Source organism: Anas acuta, chromosome 3 (assembly GCF_963932015.1).
Source record: "Anas acuta chromosome 3, bAnaAcu1.1, whole genome shotgun sequence".
Taxonomy (NCBI): Eukaryota; Metazoa; Chordata; class Aves; order Anseriformes; family Anatidae; genus Anas; species Anas acuta.
This window is the reverse complement of record NC_088981.1, coordinates 17,385,271-17,408,639: the sequence shown is the minus strand read 5'-3', so window position 1 is coordinate 17,408,639 and position 23,369 is coordinate 17,385,271. Positions and strand designations below refer to the sequence as shown.

Here is a 23,369-nt window from a genome sequence, read left to right as displayed (position 1 = left end):
TTTAACAAGGAGTAGGGTGTTTATAGCTGCCTCTGGTGGGTGTGCTGTGGTCCACGCGTGCTCATGTGTTTTGGCTCACACGTTTTTGCACATGCAGTCTCCCTTGGTGCAGTTTTCCAGGTATCTGTGTATATGGACACCTTTTTCTATGCATATGTAGGACTAAAGCATACACAGTCACTTCTGCTCTAGCTTGTGTGTGTCCTCAGCTTCATTAGATAGGACATGGGTAGGTACACAAAAAAATACCTTCTGTCATTAGAAAGCAATGTGATAATGCTTTTAGGAGCTCCCTTCTGGATGGAGAGGGGAAGCCATGAGGAGAGTCCCCAGGTGCTGATGTGCCCGTGGTGGGGCTGCCCTGGGGAATGAGCTGGTGTGTTGTGGGATGCAGTATTTTGGCTGATAAAAGACCTCCCTGTTGATTGATATGGGAGAGCAGCAGGCTGGGAGTGTGGGAGCCAGGGAAGGGAGGGAACCGTGTGTTGCACCTGTTGAGAAGCATCCTCTGTGTGCAAATCTGCCTGATACTGATCTTGTAATAAATTTAATTTTTAAACCGTTACAATGCTTTATTATTGCTATATGTGCAGTTCATCTGAGAGATCAGCCAGATAGTGCAGGAGCAGATGTTTCTTTCCCTGATGGATGCAATAAATACAGAAGATGGAGTGATAGAGATTTTTTGTGTGTATGTTACATGTGATAGCTTCTACAAACTCTTTCCTGTTTTCTGTTGGGCAACTGCTATTAGTGCTAAGAGTGTGTCCTGAACTGGGCTCAGGCTTACACAGCTGATCAGGGCTGTGTCTTGGGAGACAACCAGCCAGGGTTTTCTAAAAGTACAAATCCTTCATTTCCTAGAGAAGGACAGACAAAGTAATCTCTTCTTATTGTTTCTTATCTTCTTGCAGACAGATTGCAGGTTTCTCAACTGTATTTGCTGTCTGAAATTATTTGCTGAATACAACCACTAGTCATTTCTGATTTATGACTTTTGCAGCCCATGAGCCGCTCCAAGGAAGGTATTTCAGATTCAGAATCCTAGCTATGCTGATGTGTTGATTAGCTGGTCTGAATGCATTAAGCTACTTGACGTGTTTCTATTTTCTGAGTAAAATGAGTACGACCTTTGAAAGTTTTGTACTACTAAAAATAATAAATCATTAAAACCCTTAGTATTTGGGCTATACCTTAAGAATATAATCCAGTGTTAGGAAGAAACAGCTGTGGGCTATGTATTGTCAAATGATAATGATGGACTTGCCTTCAGCTTCTTTTGACATGGGAAGCTTTTTAATTCGTGCATTGCCTTGTTTTATATGAATATCTTGCAGAAGCTCCCAATGCAAAGTCGTTGGCATCTGTTACATTTGTCTACTTTTCCTAGAAAAGCAATCAGGTGGAGTGAGATGATTTGTTCTGTTATCGATGCTGTCTCCAATAAGCACTATTCTTACTGAAGTTTTCTGCATCTGGTGGGCAGACCAACAGCCTGACACAGCACTCGATGGGACACAATCTGTCAATGTGGGAAGTTCCTGTTGTTTTTCATCAAAGTGGTGGAAACTCATGCATTTTTTGAGGAAAGAAAAAAGTTTGTGGTATGGGCACAATGCTGAATCTATTTTCTGTGCCTAAAGGTTTGCTCAGAATGCTATTTCTGGTTATGTTCTTGCCAGTAAAATTGTTTAGAAGCATATTTGTACAGAAATAAGAAGAAAGTAGCATGAACCTGGAAATGTCTTTGAAAAAGAGGAAAGATAATTTGTCAAAAAAAAAACAATGGGGACTACAAACCACTTCAACTGCATGCCAGCCTAGTGATCTGATTTTCAAACCAGGATATCCCCAACCCTTGCTGAACTATCCTATTACAAGGAAGATGCTGAGTTGCTTGATGGTGTGCAGAGAAGAGCAATGCAGCTGGAGAAGGGACTAGGAAACAAGGCTTATAAGGAGCGACTGAAAGAATTGGGGCTGCTTAATCTGCAGAAGAGGAGGTTGAAGGGAGACCTCATTGCTCTCTACAGCTACCTGAAAGGAGGTTGTAGTGAGGAGGCTTTTGGTCTCTTTCTCAGCTAACAAGTGATAGGACACGAGGACATGGTCTCAAGTTATGCTGGGGAGGTTTAGATTAGATATTAGAAAGAATATCTTCATGGAGAGGATGGTGAAGCATTGGGATGGTTGCTCAGGGAAGTGGTGGAGTCCTGATGCCTGGAGGTACTGAAGAGGTGCATGGACATGGTTTACTGATGAGATCAGGGAAGTCAGGTCATTGGTTGGACTTAATGGTTGGAATTTTCCAACCAAAATGATTCTGTGATTCCATGACTTTGCACAGATACAAGTGTGAGGGCAGGGATTAGAGAGGTGTTGGGGGGGGGGGGGGCAGAGAGAAGTGGTGAAAGTGTTTAAGTGTCAGGCTGGCACAAAGACAACTTATGTTGGTCTTATTGATATAATTGGAGAAGAAAGCAAATGGAGAAACTTCCAGGTGTTTATGCCTTTCTTCAGCTCTGAAACTGAAATTGTCCTACCCGAAAAGCTCCTTTTTCCTTGTAAGTAACAATGCTACTTCACTAACATTTTAGATGACCACTTGCAGATGCCTGTACTCTGTCAGCCTGGATCAAGATGCCTTTTTTTTTTTTGAGGAGAAAAAAAAAGAGGTTTGTGGTATGGGCACAATTGTGCTGTGCTACTCTTCATTATCACCAAACTCATGCCATTGGTGTCTCCTCTTGTTTTTAATAACCGGGATGAAGCTTTGGTGTCTGTGGTTTGCTCGTGGTGTGGCTGCCTTACCCCCAGATATGTGCTCCAAGATTCATTAGAATAGGTGGCCTTTGGGTTAGATCCTGAGGAGAGGGGGCAGTTCTGCATGGTTTTATTTGGAAATCCAGGCATTGCACTGCTCTCTGGTTAGAGAAACAAAACTTTCTGATGATCTGCATTGTAGCTCTGGGGTGTGTTTTGCAGGTCTGATAACACAGCAAGTGTACACAAAGTCATAGAAATCTGCATAAAAAATTCTTTTATGATAATCACTTGGCTTTTCTACTCATAACTACACTCATTAATGAAATGTCCGGAGATTTATTAACCGATTTATTAATTGAACTGGCAGTTCAAAGATTTACTGTTCTGCAGTTTCCTTGTGTTTTGTATATACTTGATTGTTAAAACACAGTAAATGTTCTTAATCATTCATCAATCTGACGTGGAGTAATTGTTTGTTATTACTGTATGGATTACCTAGATTTGGATTATTACTGTTCTGGAGTACCTAGAAGCTCTAGTCAGGAATCAGTGTTATTGTGTGAGGCACTGCACACACATAATAAATAGAAACCTAAAGCCACAAATAAACTGGAAGATAGACTGCCTATACTATATCAGTTTAAGTTCATATCTCCCAGCAGTGCAGTCTCTTCTTTCTCTGTGAAAGTATGGTTATTCAGCATGAAACCCACCTTTGTGACTTCCTTGTATGATACTGCAATGCTTTCTGTAGTCCACTGATAACAGGAACATTGATAGTGCTCTGGCAGGAGTATACACAGGGAGCAGAGAAGGTAATTCTTTGTCCCAGGAATCCAGTCCATCACACCCCACAATATTTTATCTTCAGTACCATTCTCTGTCACTCACTAGGACATATATTGGGTTAAACGCATGGTAGCTTGTTTCTCTAGCTAATGACTGGGAACAGGTTACCCAGAGAAGCTGTGGATGCCCCATCCCTGGAGGTGCTCAAGGCCAGGTTGGATGGGGCTTTGAGCAACTTGGTCTGGTGGGAGGTGTGCCTGCCCGTAGCAGGGGAGTTGGAACTACATGATGTTTACAGTTCTTTCCAACCCAAACCATTCTGTGGTCTAGGATTCTATTAATTGAGGCACTATCATATTGTTTTCCAGGGAATTTTGGCTATTTTCAGACTTTTTGGGTGCTTCCAGCATAGCAGTGTACCAGTTCTGCTCACCTCAACGAGAACAACCACTGCCAAGTGTGCCGCTATGCTTGCTGAGCCTTGTCCACACCCCCCACTCCCCCAAAAAAGTGGGAAACTTCCAGTGATTGCCTTGTATTTTCCACATATTACTGGATGAAATCATTTTCACAGAAGCGGTACTCTAAAAAACAAACAAACCCAAAACACACGCTTGAGACTTTGCCAATCTCTTCATGTTCTTCTTCTGTATTTTGACCCTGTTTCTATGGTTTATGACTGTTACCCACAGCCTCCTGTGCTTGGCCACAAAAGTTTTTATAGGCTTTAGTCCTCCCCATCCTCCTCCATGAAGAAGAAGCAGGTGTTTGGAACTATAGTGCAGTTAGGCTGGGAAAGTTAAATGTAATCTGTGATGTATTTCCTTGATCCATTCTATAATATAGATAACCATTGAAATGTATTAGTTGAAATGTCAATTAGAAGTATCAGAAATATTCACTAGGGACCATATGCTATTCTCTCTACTGATATCCTGCTCTCCCTACATGTGTTGAGCACTATTAAAGGGCTTATCTATCTGTTTAAGGTATTTAATTAACACCTCAGATACAATACCAATCCTGATTGTTCTGTGGTGGTGGAGCAGAGCCAAGAGAGCAGCTGTGCAGCTCTGAGAAGAGGCTTTCAACCTGAAAAAAAGAGCTCAGGGCTGGAGCTGCTCTGAAGCTGATCATACACGTAGCTTGAGCCTTCCTCCAGGCACAGGAGGTTAAAGTAACGAGCTGACATGGGAACTGCAACACGCACCCAAGGCAGCATAGTTGTGTGGGGACAGGTCGGAAAATAAGTGCAAACACACAAATGCTTCCTTTTCAAGGCCCTCAGCAACAAAACACACACAACAACAAAAAAAAACTATTTGTTTTGCTGGAAGAGCCAACTCGTCTGGAGCTTTTCTTCAAGGCTATTTTCTCCTTCTTACGAATTTCAAATAAGGAGTCAAATTCTCTTGCATTTTGATCTGATGCAACACCACTAAGCAGGAGGGCGTTGCACAATATCAGTATAGCCTCAAGGATATGCAGAGCTTCCTCCTTTATAGCTGGTACCTTGTTTTCTACTTACTCTTGGTCAGATCAGTAAACAGAGATACCTGGCTTCAGTGTTATGAGAAACCATGACTGTACTCTGGCTGTAATGTTTGTTTCTTTTTTTTTAGACTGCCCAACCCTCTGACGCTGGCAAGTGCTGATTGTTTTTTTTTTTTTTTTTAAAAAAAAGGCCATAAAATGGCTCTCTTTGTGGCCAAAAGCATTCTTAGATGCCAAGAATGCTTTTTTTTTTTTTTTTCCCCCAGACATTACCAGCAGGTTTCTGTGTCTTGGTATGTTCTTCATATTCTTTCAAAACAGTCTATTTTTAAGCTGCTAGGTATGTTGCAGGTATGTGTTTGGGGGGCAGTTATGGGTTTAGACAAGGTCAGTTGTGTAGGATCAAGAAAAAATGAACCCATGGTCATTAAAACCAGCTGATTGATGTTTATTTCAATAACTCTTACGTTTCCAATGATGAGCGTTGGTCTGAGAAATTAATTCAATTTCTCCTTTTCTCTCCTTTAACAGAAGAAATACATTGAGCAATGTCTAACACCATCAGCACACAACATGCTTGCTGCTGAACAAGGGCTTCTTCAAGATCAGGCATGCTGTATGTCTGACTTCCAGTCACCACATGGTCTTAATTCCACTGTGACAGTAGCGGAGCTTGCCCCCGTTAGCTTCAGATCCCTCTCCTCCCCTAGCTCTGATTTGGATGGTATGCTCAATACAGTGACAGCTCTCTGTTTCACCTCAAATTGCTGCCTTTCCTATCTCCAGGTGTAAGATTTCTTACGGGAGCAAGGAGGAAAGGTGAATAGCAAGGTGCCTGTCTGGAACACTGACTGCACATCCTTGTTAGCATGCTACAAATGGCAGGATATCAAGGAAGAAAGAGTTGTGCTGTGAGATACATACATCTAGTTAGCAAAGACTTTAAGTAAAGATGGTGAACTGCGTATGTTTCTAGTAAACTGTCTGTGGAAGATCTGCAGACCAAGGATTCTTTATTAGAGGATGGCAGAAATATTTCTGAAAAACAAAGAAATGTGAAACTGTTGCTGTCTGTCCACACCCAAGTAAAAATAGGAAAGCATGGATTGTGTTATCTCAGACCAACAGGGCTGTAAAAAGGGCGGTATGCAGAACTGCCCAACAAGGGCAAAGAACTTCATTTTTGTGTTCCTCTACAAAGGTCTGGCTCTAACAGCATTCCTGCTGTTTCACAGAAACTAATGATTGTTAGTACCAATTTTTGAAGAGGTACACAAGGGACACAACAGTGAGAAGAGCAAAAGTGCACTTATTTTACTGAGCAGTTTGTATCAAAGTGTGGTAAAGCACAACAGCAGATCTATGACCAGGTGAATGGGTATCTGTATCGCTTGTAAGGATGTCACGACAGCTCTGTTTGAGACATGTTTAGGTATCACTGATAAGAAGGGCCAAGAGAGTTTTATGGGGAGTTTCAGTGCTAGCTGCTGTGGGGCCAAATCAGGCTTTCAGTTCTGTGGAGGCTCAGTACGTTCAGAAGGCTTTCTTATTCTGTTCCTCATTCAAATGAAAAACAATGTCTGCAATTTCTCATGAAAGCACATTCTGAAAAATACTGTCAGGCTGAATGTAGTGAGCTATTGCAATAACATTTAGAAACTTTCTTACGCTGCCATATGTTAAATCTTTTGGATAATACAGACAGGTTCCTGAAGTAATGATTTTTTTCCCATAAGCAAAAGATGAGACCATTCCAGAATCAAAATGGAGCCTGGTGGCATTATTGAAAATGTATTGTCTCTTCATCGTGGTGAAAATTCATTGCTTGTGGCTTTCATGTTTGACAGATTGACATTTTCTGAAGGAAAAACATTCCACTGGGAGATTTCTAACCAATTCTAGAGCTAATACGAGTGTTGATAGCAGTCTGCTTGTTCTTTATTTTCTTTTTTATTCTTTAAGGATCCCTACTGTACTTCTGAAGTCAATGAATTTTTGTCCTAAAAATATGGCTTCATGGGGAAGTATTATCCACACCAAATCCCCCCTCCCTCAAATGGCAGTGCTATTTAGCTGTGCGGAGTCGTTATGTGCTGTTAAGCAGCTACCACATTTCACTTTCAACAGCAGTTGTACTTCATTTAGGAGCAAAATGATGCATATCTGAATATGAGGAAAATACTGAACTCCTGGTTAATTTGTGTTAAGGGGAAGCTTGTGAATGAGGGCTGGGTAAAAGCAGGTAGAGAAGTAGGTCTTTGCTATCTGCCTGATAAGTTTTATGGTCATAAGTTTGTGTTTTCAAATGGCATATCCTGCCAGAAATTGGAGTGCATAAACACAGAGCAAACTAGATTGTATACTTTTTTTTTCCCTGCATCATAGCTAACAGGAGCAAATAATTGGTAGTGTTCTTCCATTAGTCCAATAATACAAAAGCGGTGGGACACCCAATCAAAGTGACTGCAACAAATGTGAAAGTGAAAGAAGATTCCTTTTTTTTTTTTTTTTTAACATAAAAGGTAGTTGTGTTTTCTACCTTGGAAAAATTTACAGCCTGATTTTATTTACCATGGTGTAAATTAGCACTATCTCTGTTAAAAATGAACGTGATCTTCATAAGGGTAACAGTAGTGGAAATCAGAAGACATACATCTGAAACGTTGCAGAAGACAACAGTCAATACTTCAGCACATAAGCCCTGTGGGTGGTGTGAGGAGAGTTGCTTTTCTTCATGCCGAAGCTTCCAGGATTAGCTGGGCAAAGTTGTGCTGTTCTTTCCCCCCTGGGAAAGATGACAAAACCCAGACTGCTTGAGGGTGGCTGCTGGCTATGCAGAACAGCAGCCTGCCCTCAGCACAGCTGGGTGATGGGGTAGAAGTTAAACATATTCGGTGTGAAATCTCTTTGAAAAGAAGGTCACATTTTATATAGTTTATTCTAGGTCGGAAAGGGATAACTCATTAAATCCCCATATATGTGAAACTGCGTGGTGAAACCTGAGAATTGCAAGCTGTGCTAGCTTCACAGAAAGCACGTGTTGAATAGCACCTCTTAGTACTTGCCCTTTGGTGCAAGTGCACCTTAGACCAGAGGAGCAAGTGCAGAGCAGCCACCCCTCCTAAGCATAAAGGACCTTCTTCATTTGTGTGTTTAGCAGCCTTGGGGAAGTAACTGGCTGTATAGAAGCAGTTTTCTGTTTCCAGTGATCCCTCAACAACTTTTGCTTCTGAGTAGGTTGAGCTGCACAGCCACCCTCCGCTGGGTTGCTATCCCTGCTCTGTAAAAACAAACCTGAAGTCAGGGCAGTGTTGCACCTGCCAAAATATCACAGGGTAACACAAACAAAAACCAGCCCTGCTCTCCCAAAGCCTTGTGCTTTGTTAAATCCCCATAGTTTCCTGCAGGCTTCCACACACATGTAGGAGAGCATATAATCCAAAGGCTCGTTGTTATACATAAAATCCCTGTGCCTTCTGTGTTTCCTTCTCTGGAACCACTGTGAAAATGGACACATCACATGGCCGTATGCAGTGAAGCTGACAAGCCCCAAATAGTGCCATGCTGCAGCAACTTAAATCCCCTGCCAGGCTGCTGATGGTGCTTTCTAATCAACTCTGCAATGAGTATTTCTTAAATCATGTTAATCCACCATTTAAGCAGAGGCATCAGTTCCAGACAATAAATCACCATACCTGGAGGGGAACATACCTGTCATTTCCCCAGAGAGGAGGCAATTAACAGCACACTTGCTGGGAGATGAGCTAGCGACACTAGCATTCGGGAAAATCTTTGCTCCCTGCTTCTGGTGCAATCAGCTTTTATTTATGTAACCATTGTGGCAAGCAGCTCTCAAAGGGAAACTGCACCAGTTTTACTCTCTGGAGCGGGTTTTACTCTAATTTACCTAGAAAATTTACACAGAGCGGTGGGCAGCTGCTGAACTTGCTGTGCTTTCAGGGTCCCTCTGATATTGAGCAGCCCCAGACTGGACATATTACTGCAGGTGTGGTCACAAAAGCGCTATGCAGAGGGGAAAGATCCCCTTCCTTGACCCATGGGCTATGCTCCAGCTCTAGCAGCCTAGGATGCTCTTGGCCTTCTTTGTTGCAAGGGCCCATTGCATATTTATGTTCAACTTGCTGTCCACCAGGACGCCAAAGTCCTTTTCTTCAAAAATATGTTTATGGGGTGTAGGAATAGGCATGGGATTGCTGTAGCCGATATGTCCCAGAGAATATGCTGCACACCGTTCTGCTGGATTTTGGGCCTCTTTAGGCTATCTCAGTTTGGCTTCCCCAAAATGAAATATACCCCCCCTTACCATACAATTGCTAGTTATTCTTTAATTTGGCAAAATGGAGGACAGTCCCCTAGATGTTCTAATTATATACTTAGATTCCTTAGATGCCCTTACTTCCTCAGGCAGTCATGGAGGAAATAAATCAAGCTACCTAAGCGAGTAAACTAACATGATATTTGAAGAAGAGCCCAGTGTAAATGCTAATGGGTATTGGCTTAGGAGCATATGCTTCTTTTACTGCTGCAGAAAGAATGGCACACAGCTCTGACAGCATGTCTCTGTGAGTCCTGCCAGCCTGTGCCCGATAACGTTTCTGCATTTCCTGGTGGATGGGGGACAGCAGGTAGTGTGAAAGTGTGTGAGGTGCAAACAAATCCTGTTTTCCCTTAAGAATGCATCTGAAACCACAAGAAGCCATGGGGAGACTTAACTGTCTAGCGAGGTATAGAATTCATCTTGCATGGTTAATGGAAGTGTGTGTGTATACAGATACTGTGGTGTAAGACTGTTACACCCAAGTCCTATTGTCTGGTTTTGACCTTGAACTCCAATTCAACCTGATTATGTTTGCTAAAGGCAGGGTGAAGCTTGCCCTATAAAGGATCACACAGATAATGCCAGCCTATCTGTAGGTCTCTTGGGTTTGGCTGGAGAGTTCTACCGGAGGCATTGCAGGTAAAACATCACTTTGCTGTTTTACTTATTACACTATAAAGCGGACAAAATACGAGGAATAATGCTGGAAAAGCACCACAGAAACACTCAGAGGGATTTGTCTTGGGGAGACAGAATAAACCAGTCCCCTTAACGTTACATGTAGGGAAGGAAAAGATGAATATGCTGTCCTACAATGAGCCTAACATTAAAATGGTAAGTTGGAAGAAGTTGGATCTGGTGAGTGGAGATCCTAAGAGGAGGGGGACTCTATAATTTCTGTATGCTGCTGTTACGTGAGGAAGAAACAAGTTGATGGGGAGTGTCCTATGCTATGTATGCAAAAAAATGACTTAATAGCCAGAAAGGAGTACTTCATAGACTAGTTGGAGCAAAAAGTCATATCAGATGCCACTGGGAAACCAGTCTGTAGAAGGTTTGCCTGTCTTTGGTCTTGATTTTTGTGGAGTGCTCAAGGCTTTTGAACACTACATATACAAGGACCATCTGCCAGAGGATTTGGGACATCCAGGTTCAAGTCCCTGCTCTGTCTCTGCAGTTTGCTGTCACCGAGGGTGAGGTGCTGAGAAACTTCATGCTCTCATTAGTTTCTTCTCTGAGTGCAATGAGAACTAATAAATTCACTCTTTCCTTCACTGTAAGACCATTCTGGAGCTGACTCCCCAAAGTTTTTACAATGCTCCAAATACATGAGTGACAGGGTCTTAAAGGTAAAGAGCTTGTATTACAGTAGGTTATATTGAATATTGTGTGTGAGGTTAAATATACATTGATGTTTTGGAGCGTTTGAGAGGGAACAGGGGAAGAAGGGCTGTTGGCCTTTTGGCTTTTCAGGGATTCTTCATAGTGTTTGTGAATTCAGCAGTTCTTCCTGAAGTATGAAACCCAGCTGAACCAACATGTATCAGAAATGTTTTGAAAAATAGGAGAGGAGAAGGTAGAGAGCTCTGCTATGAAGTAGACACGTTTCTAATTGCTTATTTACACTTCCTACACAGTGAGAAATGTCAGAAACCTTTGAAGGAAATGATGTCTGTACTCTGACATAAAGCTTTTTGCAAAATGTAATTAGCTGTCAGGAGCATTTGCCACCACTGAGTACCCGATTATAGCAGTGGCTTGACATCTTTTGTAACCAAGTGCTGGAGAGAGATGATACATCCCCTTTGCCAGTGGCTTTTAAGTTTGTTTAATGCACAAAATAGTGGGTGCTTGGGGTTTCCAGGTTAGTTTCTGCAGGGGTCAACAGCCTTGAGGGAGTACTCAGACTTCCTCTTCCTTCCTATTCCCTCTTGTAGTCACAGCCCATCTCTTTCTCCTTCCCTCTGTGGTTTTTCCACTTCCCTCCCTCATCCTTTGTCATTCACTGCTCTTGGACAAGTAACAAGAAGGATCTCTGCTGAGAAGGAAGGGAGGGACCAAAAAGGAACACTGGAAGCAAAGCTGGGTGCAATTCGTTTCTTCATTCAGATAAAGAAGTATTAAGTTTTGGAGGAGGTCTCAGGACAAAGTAAATGTATGTGTAACCCCTTCTGAACAAAGTTTCCTTCCTAGCTGAGAGTCAGTCTCTCTCTGTCTTTCCTCCAGTGTTTTACAATATGCCTGAATAGGTTTTTCTGATTGTTTGAAATTCCTCCCTCTTTCCACATATCTCATGGCAGGGAACAACCCATCTGAGACCCATTGCATTATTTTTCCCCTTTCTCCTTCAGAGTTCAGCACCTGTAAGATGTTCCCCACCCAGATAGGCAATATTCTGCTTTAAAAACTGTCGTGCTCTTCTCCGCTGCTCTTGCACCAGTGAAAGCCAAGTGGAAGCGATCTGTGGCCAGGGCTCAGAGCTCCAAAAGAAGAGGCTGGCAGAGCTCAGGGAACACGGAGCTAGCTGGGTGTGGGTGACCCTAGCGGCTGTCACACAGCATGGTCAAGAGACAGAGCTCCCATTATCTGTGCACATGTGTACACAAAGCTGATGAAGTTACGCCTGGAAGGAAAATGTAGTTAAGTGTATTATTTTCTTCAGTCTGGTTGCTAAATTATTCTGGATATGTTAAACAATGTAATTAAGCGCACACACGTGCACGAGCACACTAAAAGCTCTTGTTGTCTGTCAGAAGAGAGGGAATACATGTCAGCCCCAGCCTTCAAGCTCTGTTAAGTTTAATTTGGGTTTCAGAATTAGCAATCAGTTTTGCTGGAACACTGCTGCAAGAAATATATTTTAGCATGCATGGGGCCTGAGCACAGTTTCAAATGAATATTTGTTAAGAAGAAGCCATCCTTTTGTTGTGTTATGGTACATTACATGAGATTTATTTCCGATGTGTAAAAAAAATGCAAGCCCAAGGGGAGCGTGCTCTTATCTTGGTGGAGTGTGATTTCTGAATTCCATCTGATTTTTTGGTAGGGCTTTTAATTAAGACAAAGAAATGCAAAAACTCCTTGTTCTGGGCTGTTACAGTGCCAGAAGGCCAAGTGACTTGAAGGGCCAAGGAGGGTGATAACACTATGCATGTGGCAAGGGGCCTGTATCATGCCTTCATTGTGGCTGCTCTGTGTTTGCAACAGAAATCTGAGGCTTAGCTCTTACTGGAGCCTTCTGTTCTCTTTGTACCAGACCAGCAACATATCAGATCCACAGATACGTTTGTTTGGTAGGAAAGAGCCCTTTTATGTATGTATGTGTATATATATATATCTATATAAATATATACATCTTTTTTTTTTTTTTTACTAGATAAAAAAAATAAAAACAATGGTATGCAGTGGCTTGAAACTGAAACCAAGCAACCTCAGGCTAGCAATCTGCACAGAAAGTGAATGAAATAGGCGAGTGGTTTGCCCAGGGCATGTTGTGAATTTTCCATTGCTAATTGATGAGATGGTACCTCTTAAGTGTAAGCCAGGAGCTAGTGGCAGGGACTGCTGGATCAAGTGCAGTGGCTTCTGTCATGCAAGAAGTCGGAGAAGGTGGCTGCAGTGATCTTCCTCAATATTAAAAGTCTGCTAGCACAGGCCTTTAACAGGGGCTTCTCTTTACAGAAGAAAAGGAATGAAAGTCTCATGACAGTTGCTTTTTTGGTTTTATGATGGCAGTACCTGGAGGAGAAGGGTGAAAACCTGGACTGTAGCCTGACCCAGAAGGTACCAGAACTGAACAATCTTGGAAGTAGTGGAGTTCTACAGTTAGTAGAAAACACCAGAATTACCTAACCTGAATTGTGGTCAGGGTGGAAAAATACCAACTAAAGCCAATCATTTTGTGATCCAAAGAGCCCCTTTGAACTGTCCAGGACCACAGCAGACTGTGACCGAGAATCACATCCTGAGGTGGGTCTCTTCTCAGGGCAAGACTACACGAGGCTCAATAATCATCCACTGTATAAGCCAACGCAGAGAAAAGAGAATCATTCACTAGAGGCCTGGCTTCTTAAGATTCAATGATCTTCTACTGAGTACACTGACACAGAGGAGGCTGAGTAATTCACCAAGAGAAGAAAAGTTCTGGAGTGCACAACTGAGTTCAGAAATCCCCAATACCTTGTTGTACAGAAATCCCTAATCCCTTGCTGTACAGAAATCCCCAATTGCTCGCTGTATAGAAACTGCTAATACCTTGCTGTACGTCTGTGTGTGAACCTTGCCATTTATGAATCTTTAACTTTAAAGTCACTGTTTCGATTGTAACAAACACTACTGAATTATTCTGTTAAATAGGGTAATGATTAACTGATGTTTAAGTGCTACTAAAGACAAAATTATGCAATCTAATTTGTGATTTGCTGTAAAGGAATTAATAAATCTTAAATTGCTGATACATCAGATCTGTGTAAAAATGTCCTCTGTGACACAGGGTGAACAAACTCTCTACTACTGCTCCGAAACCCACAGCAGAGCTCTGTAACTGAAGGAAGCTCCCCAGGAGCTGGTGCACGTGTGTGTCTCTGTACATCTGTGTGGCTCTGGGGAGAGCACCTGAAAATCTCTGTGCTGGTTAGACAGAGAAAATTGCTCTTTTAAAGCTCCAGTGCTGCTGCCCCTCCAAATGTGCAAGCTTTCTACCTCCCTAAGCCTCTCTCCCCAAAGCCCTCCCACTCTGCAGTCCAGGGTCTCTGAGGAAGATGTGTTACCTCCCTGTGGAGCACAAGCAGGTCGTGGATGGCAAGAGTCCCCAGTAGAGTTGCTATCTCTTGGATTCTTTTGTAGCTGTGCTAGCAGGTATAATAGCAAGTCTGGCTGGTCTGGAGATTCACTGTATATGTGAAATGTTCATTCTTCCTAAATGAAATGTACCTTAAATGTACACACTTAACAAGGAAGGATCTAAACATACTTCAGACTGGATTATCAATGGATGCCATGAAATTACTTCCCAGTTTAAATAGGAACCCGCAGTTCAGTTTGGACACTGTAAGTCACAGCTTTAAACACAAGACCTATCGATTCCACTAACCCCAGACCTTGGAGCAGAGCTCTGTGAGCGTGTAGTGCAGGTGGGATTAAGGTCTGGATGTTGCAGCTCAGTCCTGTCTCAGCATTGTAGCTTTGGGGAGTCTGATGAAGTATCTGTGGAAGCTGGTAGAAAGCCATCCCACCAATCTGTCTGGGGTGTTCGGAACAGATCCCGAGGAAAGGCAAGTGTCTGCCTTATTTAGGTCTCTCACAAGGAGTGACCATCAGGCACTCCTGCTGAAATGAAATAAAATAAATAACTCAAAAGATGCCCTGGGCCCAGCCATGATCCATGGCCAGAAGAGTCCTGGGCACTTCCAACCAGACTCCCTGCTCACACTGCCTGCCTGAAGGAGTCTGAAGCTCCTGCTCATCCTGCAGCTTGTGCTTGCCTGAGTTGCAGATATACCTCATCACTAACACAGCATCTCAGTAAGAGCTTTGTCCTTTCTGGCCTCAGGGAAGACTCAAAATCAAATCTATAGCGATGACAGAACTGATTTGAAATAAACCAGTTGGGATTTAACTACTCCTCTTTCCCCAGGCATTTCCAGCTAATAAGGGTTTTGTCACTGTGACTGCCCTCAGCTTTGTGTGCTTCAGCATCCTCCTGGGCAAGGGTTTGCTTTCCCACATGCTCCCCACTTTGGACTGGGCAATTAATGGTCATCTGTGTCTCTTCTTTGTAGGAAAGGTCCACAATGCTCAATCCCAGCTCTGCTCTGAGGTCGGAGGAAGGCTGGCAAACAGCTGGGACAACAGGAAGCCTCCGGAACCTGAAAAGATTTAATAATCAGGACTTCAGCCACCTGCGAGCCTTGTGTCTGAGCCAAGGCCGGCTGTTTGAGGATGACACCTTCCCTGCTCACATCAGCTCCATCGGTGCCAGCCTGCTCCCAGAGGACCAGCTGCAGCAAATAGAGTGGAGGAGGCCAACCGTGAGTTATGCTAGCCAGGGTGTTTCACAGCACTGCTGCTGAATGGGAGTGCTGGTGGCCAGTGGGTAGAAACCTTCACCGTGAGGGGGAGAGGTCTCTGCTAAGCAGGGAAGTACTAGAAGCACAACACTGAAAGAAGGGGACCTTGGTGTGGGATGTGTGGAGGGAAGATAACCTCTTTACAGCATCTTCCTCTGTATGTCCAGTGTGAATTGCCCTTTGCAGGGCAGGGCAGCAAGGAGGACACTGTAAAACACCTGAACAAGCATGGAAATTTGCAGGCAGCCCATAGAAGGGATCATAAGTTCCATTCATGCCCAGAGCATGTGGGTGGGAGCAGAGCAACTCTTCTGCTGAGGTTCTTCTGTCATCTCTAGCTGACCCTTCAATTCCTGGACTTGCCTCTCTTCTGGAAACAAATAACTTCCTCAATTTTAATTGCTCTTAACTGAGTAGTGACCTAAGTCAGTTAAGTTGAGATTTTCTTTCTTGCTCTGTTAAATGTGTGGATTCTGACATTCCACCATCACAGGATCACGTGGCTTCACCCATGGCCAACACCTCTGTGCAGGTTTTTGTTGGCTGTGAGGATACGCTTCCACAGGAGGCAGCTAGCCCACTGGCCTGTCAGATCTTGGGCCAGCCAGTTCTCTAGAGTTACAGGGCCAATTTTTGGCTACAGTTCTACTCTGGACAAGGCAAGCGTACATATATATATATTAAATCTTCTAACACTCTCACCTAGCCTTCTTTGCATTTTCTTTCCCTCACATCTGCCTAAACTCATCTCTCAGGGGGATGTTGCTGCGAAGGCGTCTTGGACATTCACTGCCTCTGGATCTGTCCCATAGACCTAGAGGTACTAGGAACAGATCTGACATGCCATGCACTCTGCCACCATGCTAACTGCAAGATTGTCCTTCCAGTCTGGTTTTGAAGGGGTTTTCTAGTCTTCTAATGGAGATCATGTTACAAAGCTAGAAATATGCAATATCTGGCTCAGTAAAAGAGAGATCTGCCTCTCTGGATTAGCATTTGTAACATTAATGACTTCATTAGATACATTATTGTAGGAAGATTTTTTTAGATTTTTTTTTTTTGCCTGTGAACCTTATTAAAGCTAGAGTTCCCACTTTTTTCTGTTTCTAGATGACTATGCAAATCTGAAAAGCTCTCAGATTCTATTAAAGAGCTCTGATTTCTCTAATCCAAGCCACAGATGCAGCAATAGTTATTTCAAAGTAACTAGGATGCTTGCTGTTTTCCAGTTCGGGTTTAACAGGCTGATGTGATGTCATCTTCACCTGGCATATGAATGCTTAACTTGGGACATATAATCACATACATAGCCAGCTTTCTTATCCTAGGACCTGATGTTCCATCATCAGACTGCACTGAATAGCAATGCTGTGTATCCATTGCTACTGGTAAAGCAACTGGGTTAGCCACACATGGCTGTTTTGCTGGAGTTTACTGAGTGCAGTGCTAGTGCCTGGGGTCTTTGTCTCCTCTGAGCTGGAGCAAAACAGTTTCCCTGAAGGCAACCTCCATACCCAGGGTGTAGGAACAGTAGTTGTCAAACTGAAGAAAAGGAAACTAGAAACAGACCAGAAACCAGAAAATATTTTTTATTCAGACAGTTTATTCCTAGAACTACTACACTCTATTCACTTGGTACCTATCATATATACTTCCTCTAGTATGTATAGTGTTGATGTCCAACCCTGTCACCTGCAGTACTGCTATCTGGTCCCAGCCCTGGTGGAAAAACGCTATCTTGTGGGGTGTAGTGTGGTATGGAGAAGCAGCAGTTTCAGCAGAATGCTCCCAGGGCAGTGTCCTGGATGCTAACCAGGGAGTGGCTGTGGTGTTGTGGAAAAAGGGATGGGGCCTGAGGATTCATCCTTGCACTGACCGCTGTTGAAGCAGGGCCTGACCATGTCTTCAGTGAGTTTCTTCTCAGGTGACCTTCCTTCAAAGCCAGTTCCAGTGAAAATTCAGCTTTTTTTACACTCACACTTTACTTCGCTTGCATCGTCTTAACAGATGGGGATAGTCTCTCTTGAAATAGGGGTTATGGTAGAAGAGTAACTACAAAATGCAAAAGAGGAAAGTTAGTTACCACCATTTCAAGGCTGGGAAAGACAAAGATACGATAGCTAAGAATTAGAATCACAAAAGACAAACACTGAAGATGCTCGGGGGCATTTTAAATGTGCCCCATGTGATTAACATGGTATGGCACGGTTCTGTTAAGGAATAACCACTTTTGCATTTTTGCCATTTGGGTGTAGCAGAGAAATGTAAGATTTGCAAAAGCATAAAAACTGGTTTAGAAACCCAAATACCACCAACTTTAGGCCACCACAGTTGAGACTGGCTGGATATCAATCCCACTAACACATTCTGAGAGGTATTTCATAGGTAGGGGGACTAATGTACCTTGCTAAAAGCAGAGACTGCTCCTTTATCAGCTAGAAATTCATCACATGAGGAAGATCTTGTCAAATCCCATTGCATTTTGCAGAATCCATGAAGATGAAGCTGGCGAATGAAAGTTTTCATGCTATCGATTTCAAAAGTTTGCAGGGGTCCTCTCCTTGTCAGCAATTCCATTTTGAAGAGTTTTTCCACAATCACTATGCAGTTCCCATTGTCACCCCACCAAAGGGACTGAAACCGATTACTTCCAACAATTTCCCAGAGTTTTTTCAGAAAGGATTGGGGTGACAAGTCATTGGCTTTGCCAGAGCTTTCCTCAGAAAAATTAAGATGTACACTTTTCATGTTTTCTTCTCTTATAGCTCCTAGGGCAGCATCATGAGCTGCTCTTTTATCATATGTTTGAGGAGACGCTGAGACTGCCAAATCAATGGGCTTGTTCTGAACAGAAACATTTGATGTTTCCATTGAAGATGGCTCCATTGAAATTGTTTTTCTAGTTGGACAGAAATTTTTGTCCATAGCCATTTCCTCAACCAACTGGGCTCTGTCCTGCCCAACCGGGGGATGCAGTGCAGCTGCACCCACCCGTGGCCTAAGGAGTGTGGTGGAAGTTTCCCCCGTGTCACCATGGTGCCTATGCTGCATCACAGTGACATCACAGACCAGCATCCAACTGCCAGCAAAATGGAGCAGTGGCAGAATTGCTAAATAGGTTTCTTTTCATTGACAGAGCTGCAGATGCCTTCAGTCAAGAGTAAAGAAGTAAATTAAACTCTGTTTCAGCTTGGTGTGTCCTGGGAGGTGAGCACAAGGAGCTGTTCCCCAAGGAAGAAGGGGGAAAGCTGCAGAGTGAAGAATAAAAGTGCAGAATTTTAAATTTTAAAACTGCAGAATTGTGTCAGTTAGACACCGTTTGCACATACACAGATGTCCATACCCTCTTTGCTCTTAAGTTACTGAGATGGTAACTGTAAGGAAATATGATCCAAGGTATTTAAACTACCTAAACCAATAGACAAAAAAATACCTGTAATTTCCCCAAGGAACTTTGACATACCAGAATATGTGTCCCAGGCAGTTAGTGTAGTTGCATCCTGCCTATACAGCACGGCCAATTTAACACACATCTATTTTTCTCACCTTCTACCATTGGCTCCTTCTGACAGGAAAAAAAAAAGTCTCTGGGAATGTACCTGTGACAAAAATGGCACCTTCAGCCTATTAATCTCTTAGCTTCCATCTTCGGAGTCGTATAGGATCTTGTTATTTAAGTGCATATAATTTCAGATAGCAATTATATCCACTGTTGTTGTTCCAGATCCAATATAGCAGTTGAGCAACACGCTCCATCTATTTTACCTTGTGTGTTGCCAAGAGAATTGCCAATTATGTTCAGAGTTTTGAGTCTTCATATCTGGTGGTAATGTATATGGTGGTCATGCACTTCTGAAGTAGCCAATGTGAGTTTCCTCCGCATCATCACAATCTCTTCATAGCATCAGGGCACAGACTTCTCAGTATGTCTTATATATCTGGTGTGAGGAGAAGGGAAGAACAGTGTCTTTTACAAGGACTTCAGCAAGAGTCATACCTTGTTCCTTTAGCAAAGACTCAGGGAACTGTGCTACTGTAATTAAAAAATCTAAAAAATATTGGAGAAAGTCATACAGTCTGAGCTATTGCTTGTTTGCTTGGATTCACTGCTTAAATTCTTTAAATTATCAAAGTGATTTGTTATTTGATCCAGGCACTTTGCAAAAGGGCTTGGTCACATTTTTACCTCTCTTCTGCCCTTTGCAGAGCAAATATAATCCTCTTCCAGGAACAGTGCACTTATCATGATACTGCACTGTTTTGATGACGCTTTGTTTATCGGCATTTCATTTAATTCCCAGAGACTTCCAGGAAATAACTTAAATGTTAAGAAAATTTGAGAACAGAAACTGACAAAACCAAAATGGGACATATAAAAAATTGTGTTGGGGTTAGGATCTTTCCACACAGCTAAGCTGAGCTGGAGGGGTGTAAACAAGAGCTTTTATTCAGGGGGAAAAAAGAAAAAATAAAACAAAACAACAACAAAAAACAGATGTCAATTTGGAGTTAATCTAAAAATTTAGCCCAAATGGCACAGGGAAGAAATGAAAAACCTATCAGCCACAGCATCTCTGGGCAACCTGTTCCAGTGCCTCACCTCCCTCATAGTAAGGAATTTCTTTATATCTAATCTAAATCTACCCTCTTTTTATTTAAAGCCATTATTCCTTGTCCTCCTCCCTGATAAACAGAACAGGTTCTTTTATTTTTCTTAATTGTCATGCTGTTAAAGAGGGAACACATTGGCCAGTGAGTTGAGGATGTGTCAGGAAGCTGGGGCTGAGGCAGGGGAAGCAGCACAAGGGAAAGATGTGGTACCGTGGCAGGAGCTGGTGGGAACAGAAGCAGGATTGGGAATTTGTTGCAGGGTTAAGGGATCTTGGTCTGATAGGGCGGCAGTTCTGCAAAGAGTCATCCTCTCCCTCTTAATCCTCAGATTTATTATGCTGGATCAGAGGGAAGTCTGGTGGAAATGTGTCCATGACCAGATCACCATACTGCGTAGCAGCCTGCAATCAGACTGGCTTACACTACCCAGTAAATCCAACCCCAGGCTTTCAATTTTCCACAGAAATGTAAGACTGAGCCCTTTGCATATATCTGCATGTGCTCTACATCTTCACCAGCTTTGTAGCCCTTCTTTGGACACGCTCCAGGGCCTCAATGTTCTTCTTGTAGTGAGGGGCCCAAAGCTGAACACAGTATTCGAGGTGTGGCCTCACCAGAGCAGAGTACAGGAGACGATCACGTCCCTGGTCCTGCTGGTTGCACCATCCCTGACACAGCCAGGATGCCGTTGGCCTTCTTGGCCACCTGGGCACACTGCTGGCTCATGTTCAGGCGAGCATCAACCAGCACCCCCAGATCCTTTTCCTCTGCACAGCTTTCCAGCCACTCTGCCCCAAGCCTGTAGCGCTGCAAGATGTAATGAAATCTTCACTGGGCCAGGGAAAACAAGTGATGATAGGTTTCTCCTGGGGAATGAGATCAGACAGAGCAGTTGATTTATAGCCCATATGGTTGCCCTCATTGCTGGACTAGTAGATATTATGAGAAGAGAACACGTGCCTCTTTGAGATCACTCTTTTTCCCCCTCAAGCTAATGTTATGGAAATTATGCAAGAGTCAATCACAATAACAGGGTTCAGTTCTAGGTTTATGCAATGGTAATAAGCAAAAAAAAAACAAAAAACAAAAACAAAAAAAAAACAACAACAAAAAACCCACCACTTCTGCAGAGTTAAAGTTACAGCAACAGCTCAAGCTGTTCAAGAGACCCCGAACAAAGAAATCCCTATGCAATTATGCCCTTACACTGTACATTCCCAACGCCTCACTCAATAGACAGGACCAATAGTAATATTAGGGTTGGAGGTCTTTCTTCTCTAGATTGGTTCCCTTCATTGTCTCTAGACGAGCTGTTTTCTCCTATCTTCGGGGCTGTAGGATCTGCTGATCGTTGCAGAGTCTGTCAATATAGTCTTCTTTACCTTCTTATCTTCCAGTTCAAGTGGGCTCTGTGGCCTTTCTTACTTGTAACTGGGTAAAAATTCAATAGCCTATGGCCTTAGACTTCAGCAATGTTAACTACTTGTGCTAAGCATGTTCTATACAAAATTCTTCTCTACAAATAGCATACCAAATCACACAGCACTAAAGTATAAGAGTCTTGGGGAAAACGCTAGAAGGCCTCATTATATTTTTTTCAGAGAAACAGAGCAATATTTCTGGACAGTTATAAATATGTAGTTTCTGTATTTTTCATGCAATTTGAGTGCTAGTGAATTTCAAAGGCTGCCCATCTATGTGCATAGTAGCTAGGCACATAGCTAGGTTTTGCGATAACAGGCAAAAATTCCTGGTGCTTTATAAATGCTGTATTTCCTTGGAAGGAAAAAAAGATATTTGGAGACTACCTTTCCTCCCTTTCTTTCCAGTTAAGTATGCCCAGATTTCCAAAATGCTGCTCCTGTCATGGATAGGACAGGACAGGATTGGGTAGTTCATTCAGAAGAGACCTACAAAGATCTTCTAGCCTAACAACCTTAGGGCTAACCAAAAGCCACTTGAAAACTGACAGACATGGGGCATCAGCCACCTCACTAGAACACCTGTTCCAGTGTTTGACCACCTGTGTGATAAAGAAAGAAATTCTTTGTGATATTCATTCTGAATGTCCCCTGGTACAGCTTTGTGCTGTTCCCGCACATCCTGTTAGCAGGGAGAAGAGATTGGTGCCTCTGTCTCTGTGTCCTCTCCTCAGGAATTGGGAGAGAGCAATGAGGTTGCCTCTCAGCCTTCTTTTCTGCAAACTAGACAACCCAAGTGTTCTCAGCCTCTCCTCATAGGACATAACTTCCAGCCCTTTACCTGGCTTTGTTGCCCTCCTCTGGACACTTTCAAAGATCTTAACAGTCTTTTTATATTGTGGAACCCAGAATAGTGCACTATATTCAAAATAAATCACTTTTTGGAAATCCCCAAACTCCTCAACTAAGCGTAGATGGCTGCGTGACAGCAGCATGTCCCCATTCTATCAAGAAAGACACTTACCCAGACCATTTTCCCTGGTGTCACCAAGGCAGTGGGAGCATGATCCATCTGCCAGCCTGGAGAGACAATACTGTGTAGAACTCTCTCCGGATGGGGAAATTTCTTGAAGGGTTTGATCACCGTGAAGCCATTTCAGAAAACTGACAGCATTTGCTGATGGTGATCTCATGCAAACATGTGAGTCCTGTTTTGTGCTGGTCTCATGTTTGTGCAGCATGTCAAATTGATTGGGCAGAAGAAATGCCAGGGCCTGCTTAAGGAAGAGCTGCTGTATTAATTTTCTCAGTGAGAGGCTTTTTTTTTTTTTCCTCTTATCTCTTCATTTTCTTTGGTGTGCAGTGACTCTCTTATTTAAGGCTGAATGCTCTTTCAAAACAGAGCCTTATTCACTGGGAGTGTGCCAAGGGTAATCACGGGGGATGCTCAGGAACATCCTACCCAAGCACTCAGACATCCCAGACTAATAGCAGAGGCAGATGGGAGGATGGTTTACACTTCTGTGCACAAGACCAAACTCTGAAATGTTTCCTCCTTCACTGACCAAACAAGACTCTCAAAGAATGCAAAGAAAATTCTCCCTGAATTAAAAATAAATTGGCCAGGTCTGTGGGATTTTGCAGCTCAAGCTCAAGCACTCTTCCTCACTGAAAGTGAGGAAAATCAGCCCCAGCAGATCTGTATGAATCTTGCGTGGAAAAGCTCAGAGCGTAAAACTTGCACAGATCCAATGCTGAGCTGAAGTACAGTCCCTGCTCCAGTCTGCGGGGAAAGCTCTGTGTAACTGTCCCCCAAGAAACTGCATGGTTTGGCAGCTGAGGCCAGAGCCCTCTGAAAGGTGTTGGCAGCATCAGAGAAGC

The 23,369-nt window shown here is 43.0% G+C and overlaps 2 protein-coding genes across 10 annotated transcripts in view; one reads left to right on the top strand and one right to left on the bottom strand.

The window, feature by feature from the left end:
• The first annotated feature begins 9,960 nt into the window (after positions 1 to 9,960).
• Positions 9,961 to 23,369, top strand: part of CAPN13 (calpain 13) — a 47,474-nt gene continuing 34,065 nt past the window's right edge. For 8 of the 9 annotated variants that reach the window (XR_011094536.1, XR_011094535.1, XR_011094537.1 and 5 more), the window contains exons 1-2: positions 10,034 to 10,222; positions 15,169 to 15,417. Coding sequence is in view for 6 of the 9 variants with exons in the window: in XM_068675896.1 (XP_068531997.1) it covers positions 10,184 to 10,222; positions 15,169 to 15,417 (288 nt within the window). In the remaining 3 variants the exon portion in view is untranslated. The other variant, XM_068675899.1, reaches the window with a different exon arrangement.
• Positions 17,182 to 18,930, bottom strand: LOC137853493 (heat shock factor protein 5-like). Its single transcript, XM_068675900.1, is given in 3 exon segments — positions 17,182 to 17,440; positions 17,443 to 17,508; positions 17,860 to 18,930. Coding segments are annotated over 3 exon segments (948 nt in total). The 5' UTR covers positions 18,532 to 18,930; the 3' UTR covers positions 17,182 to 17,230.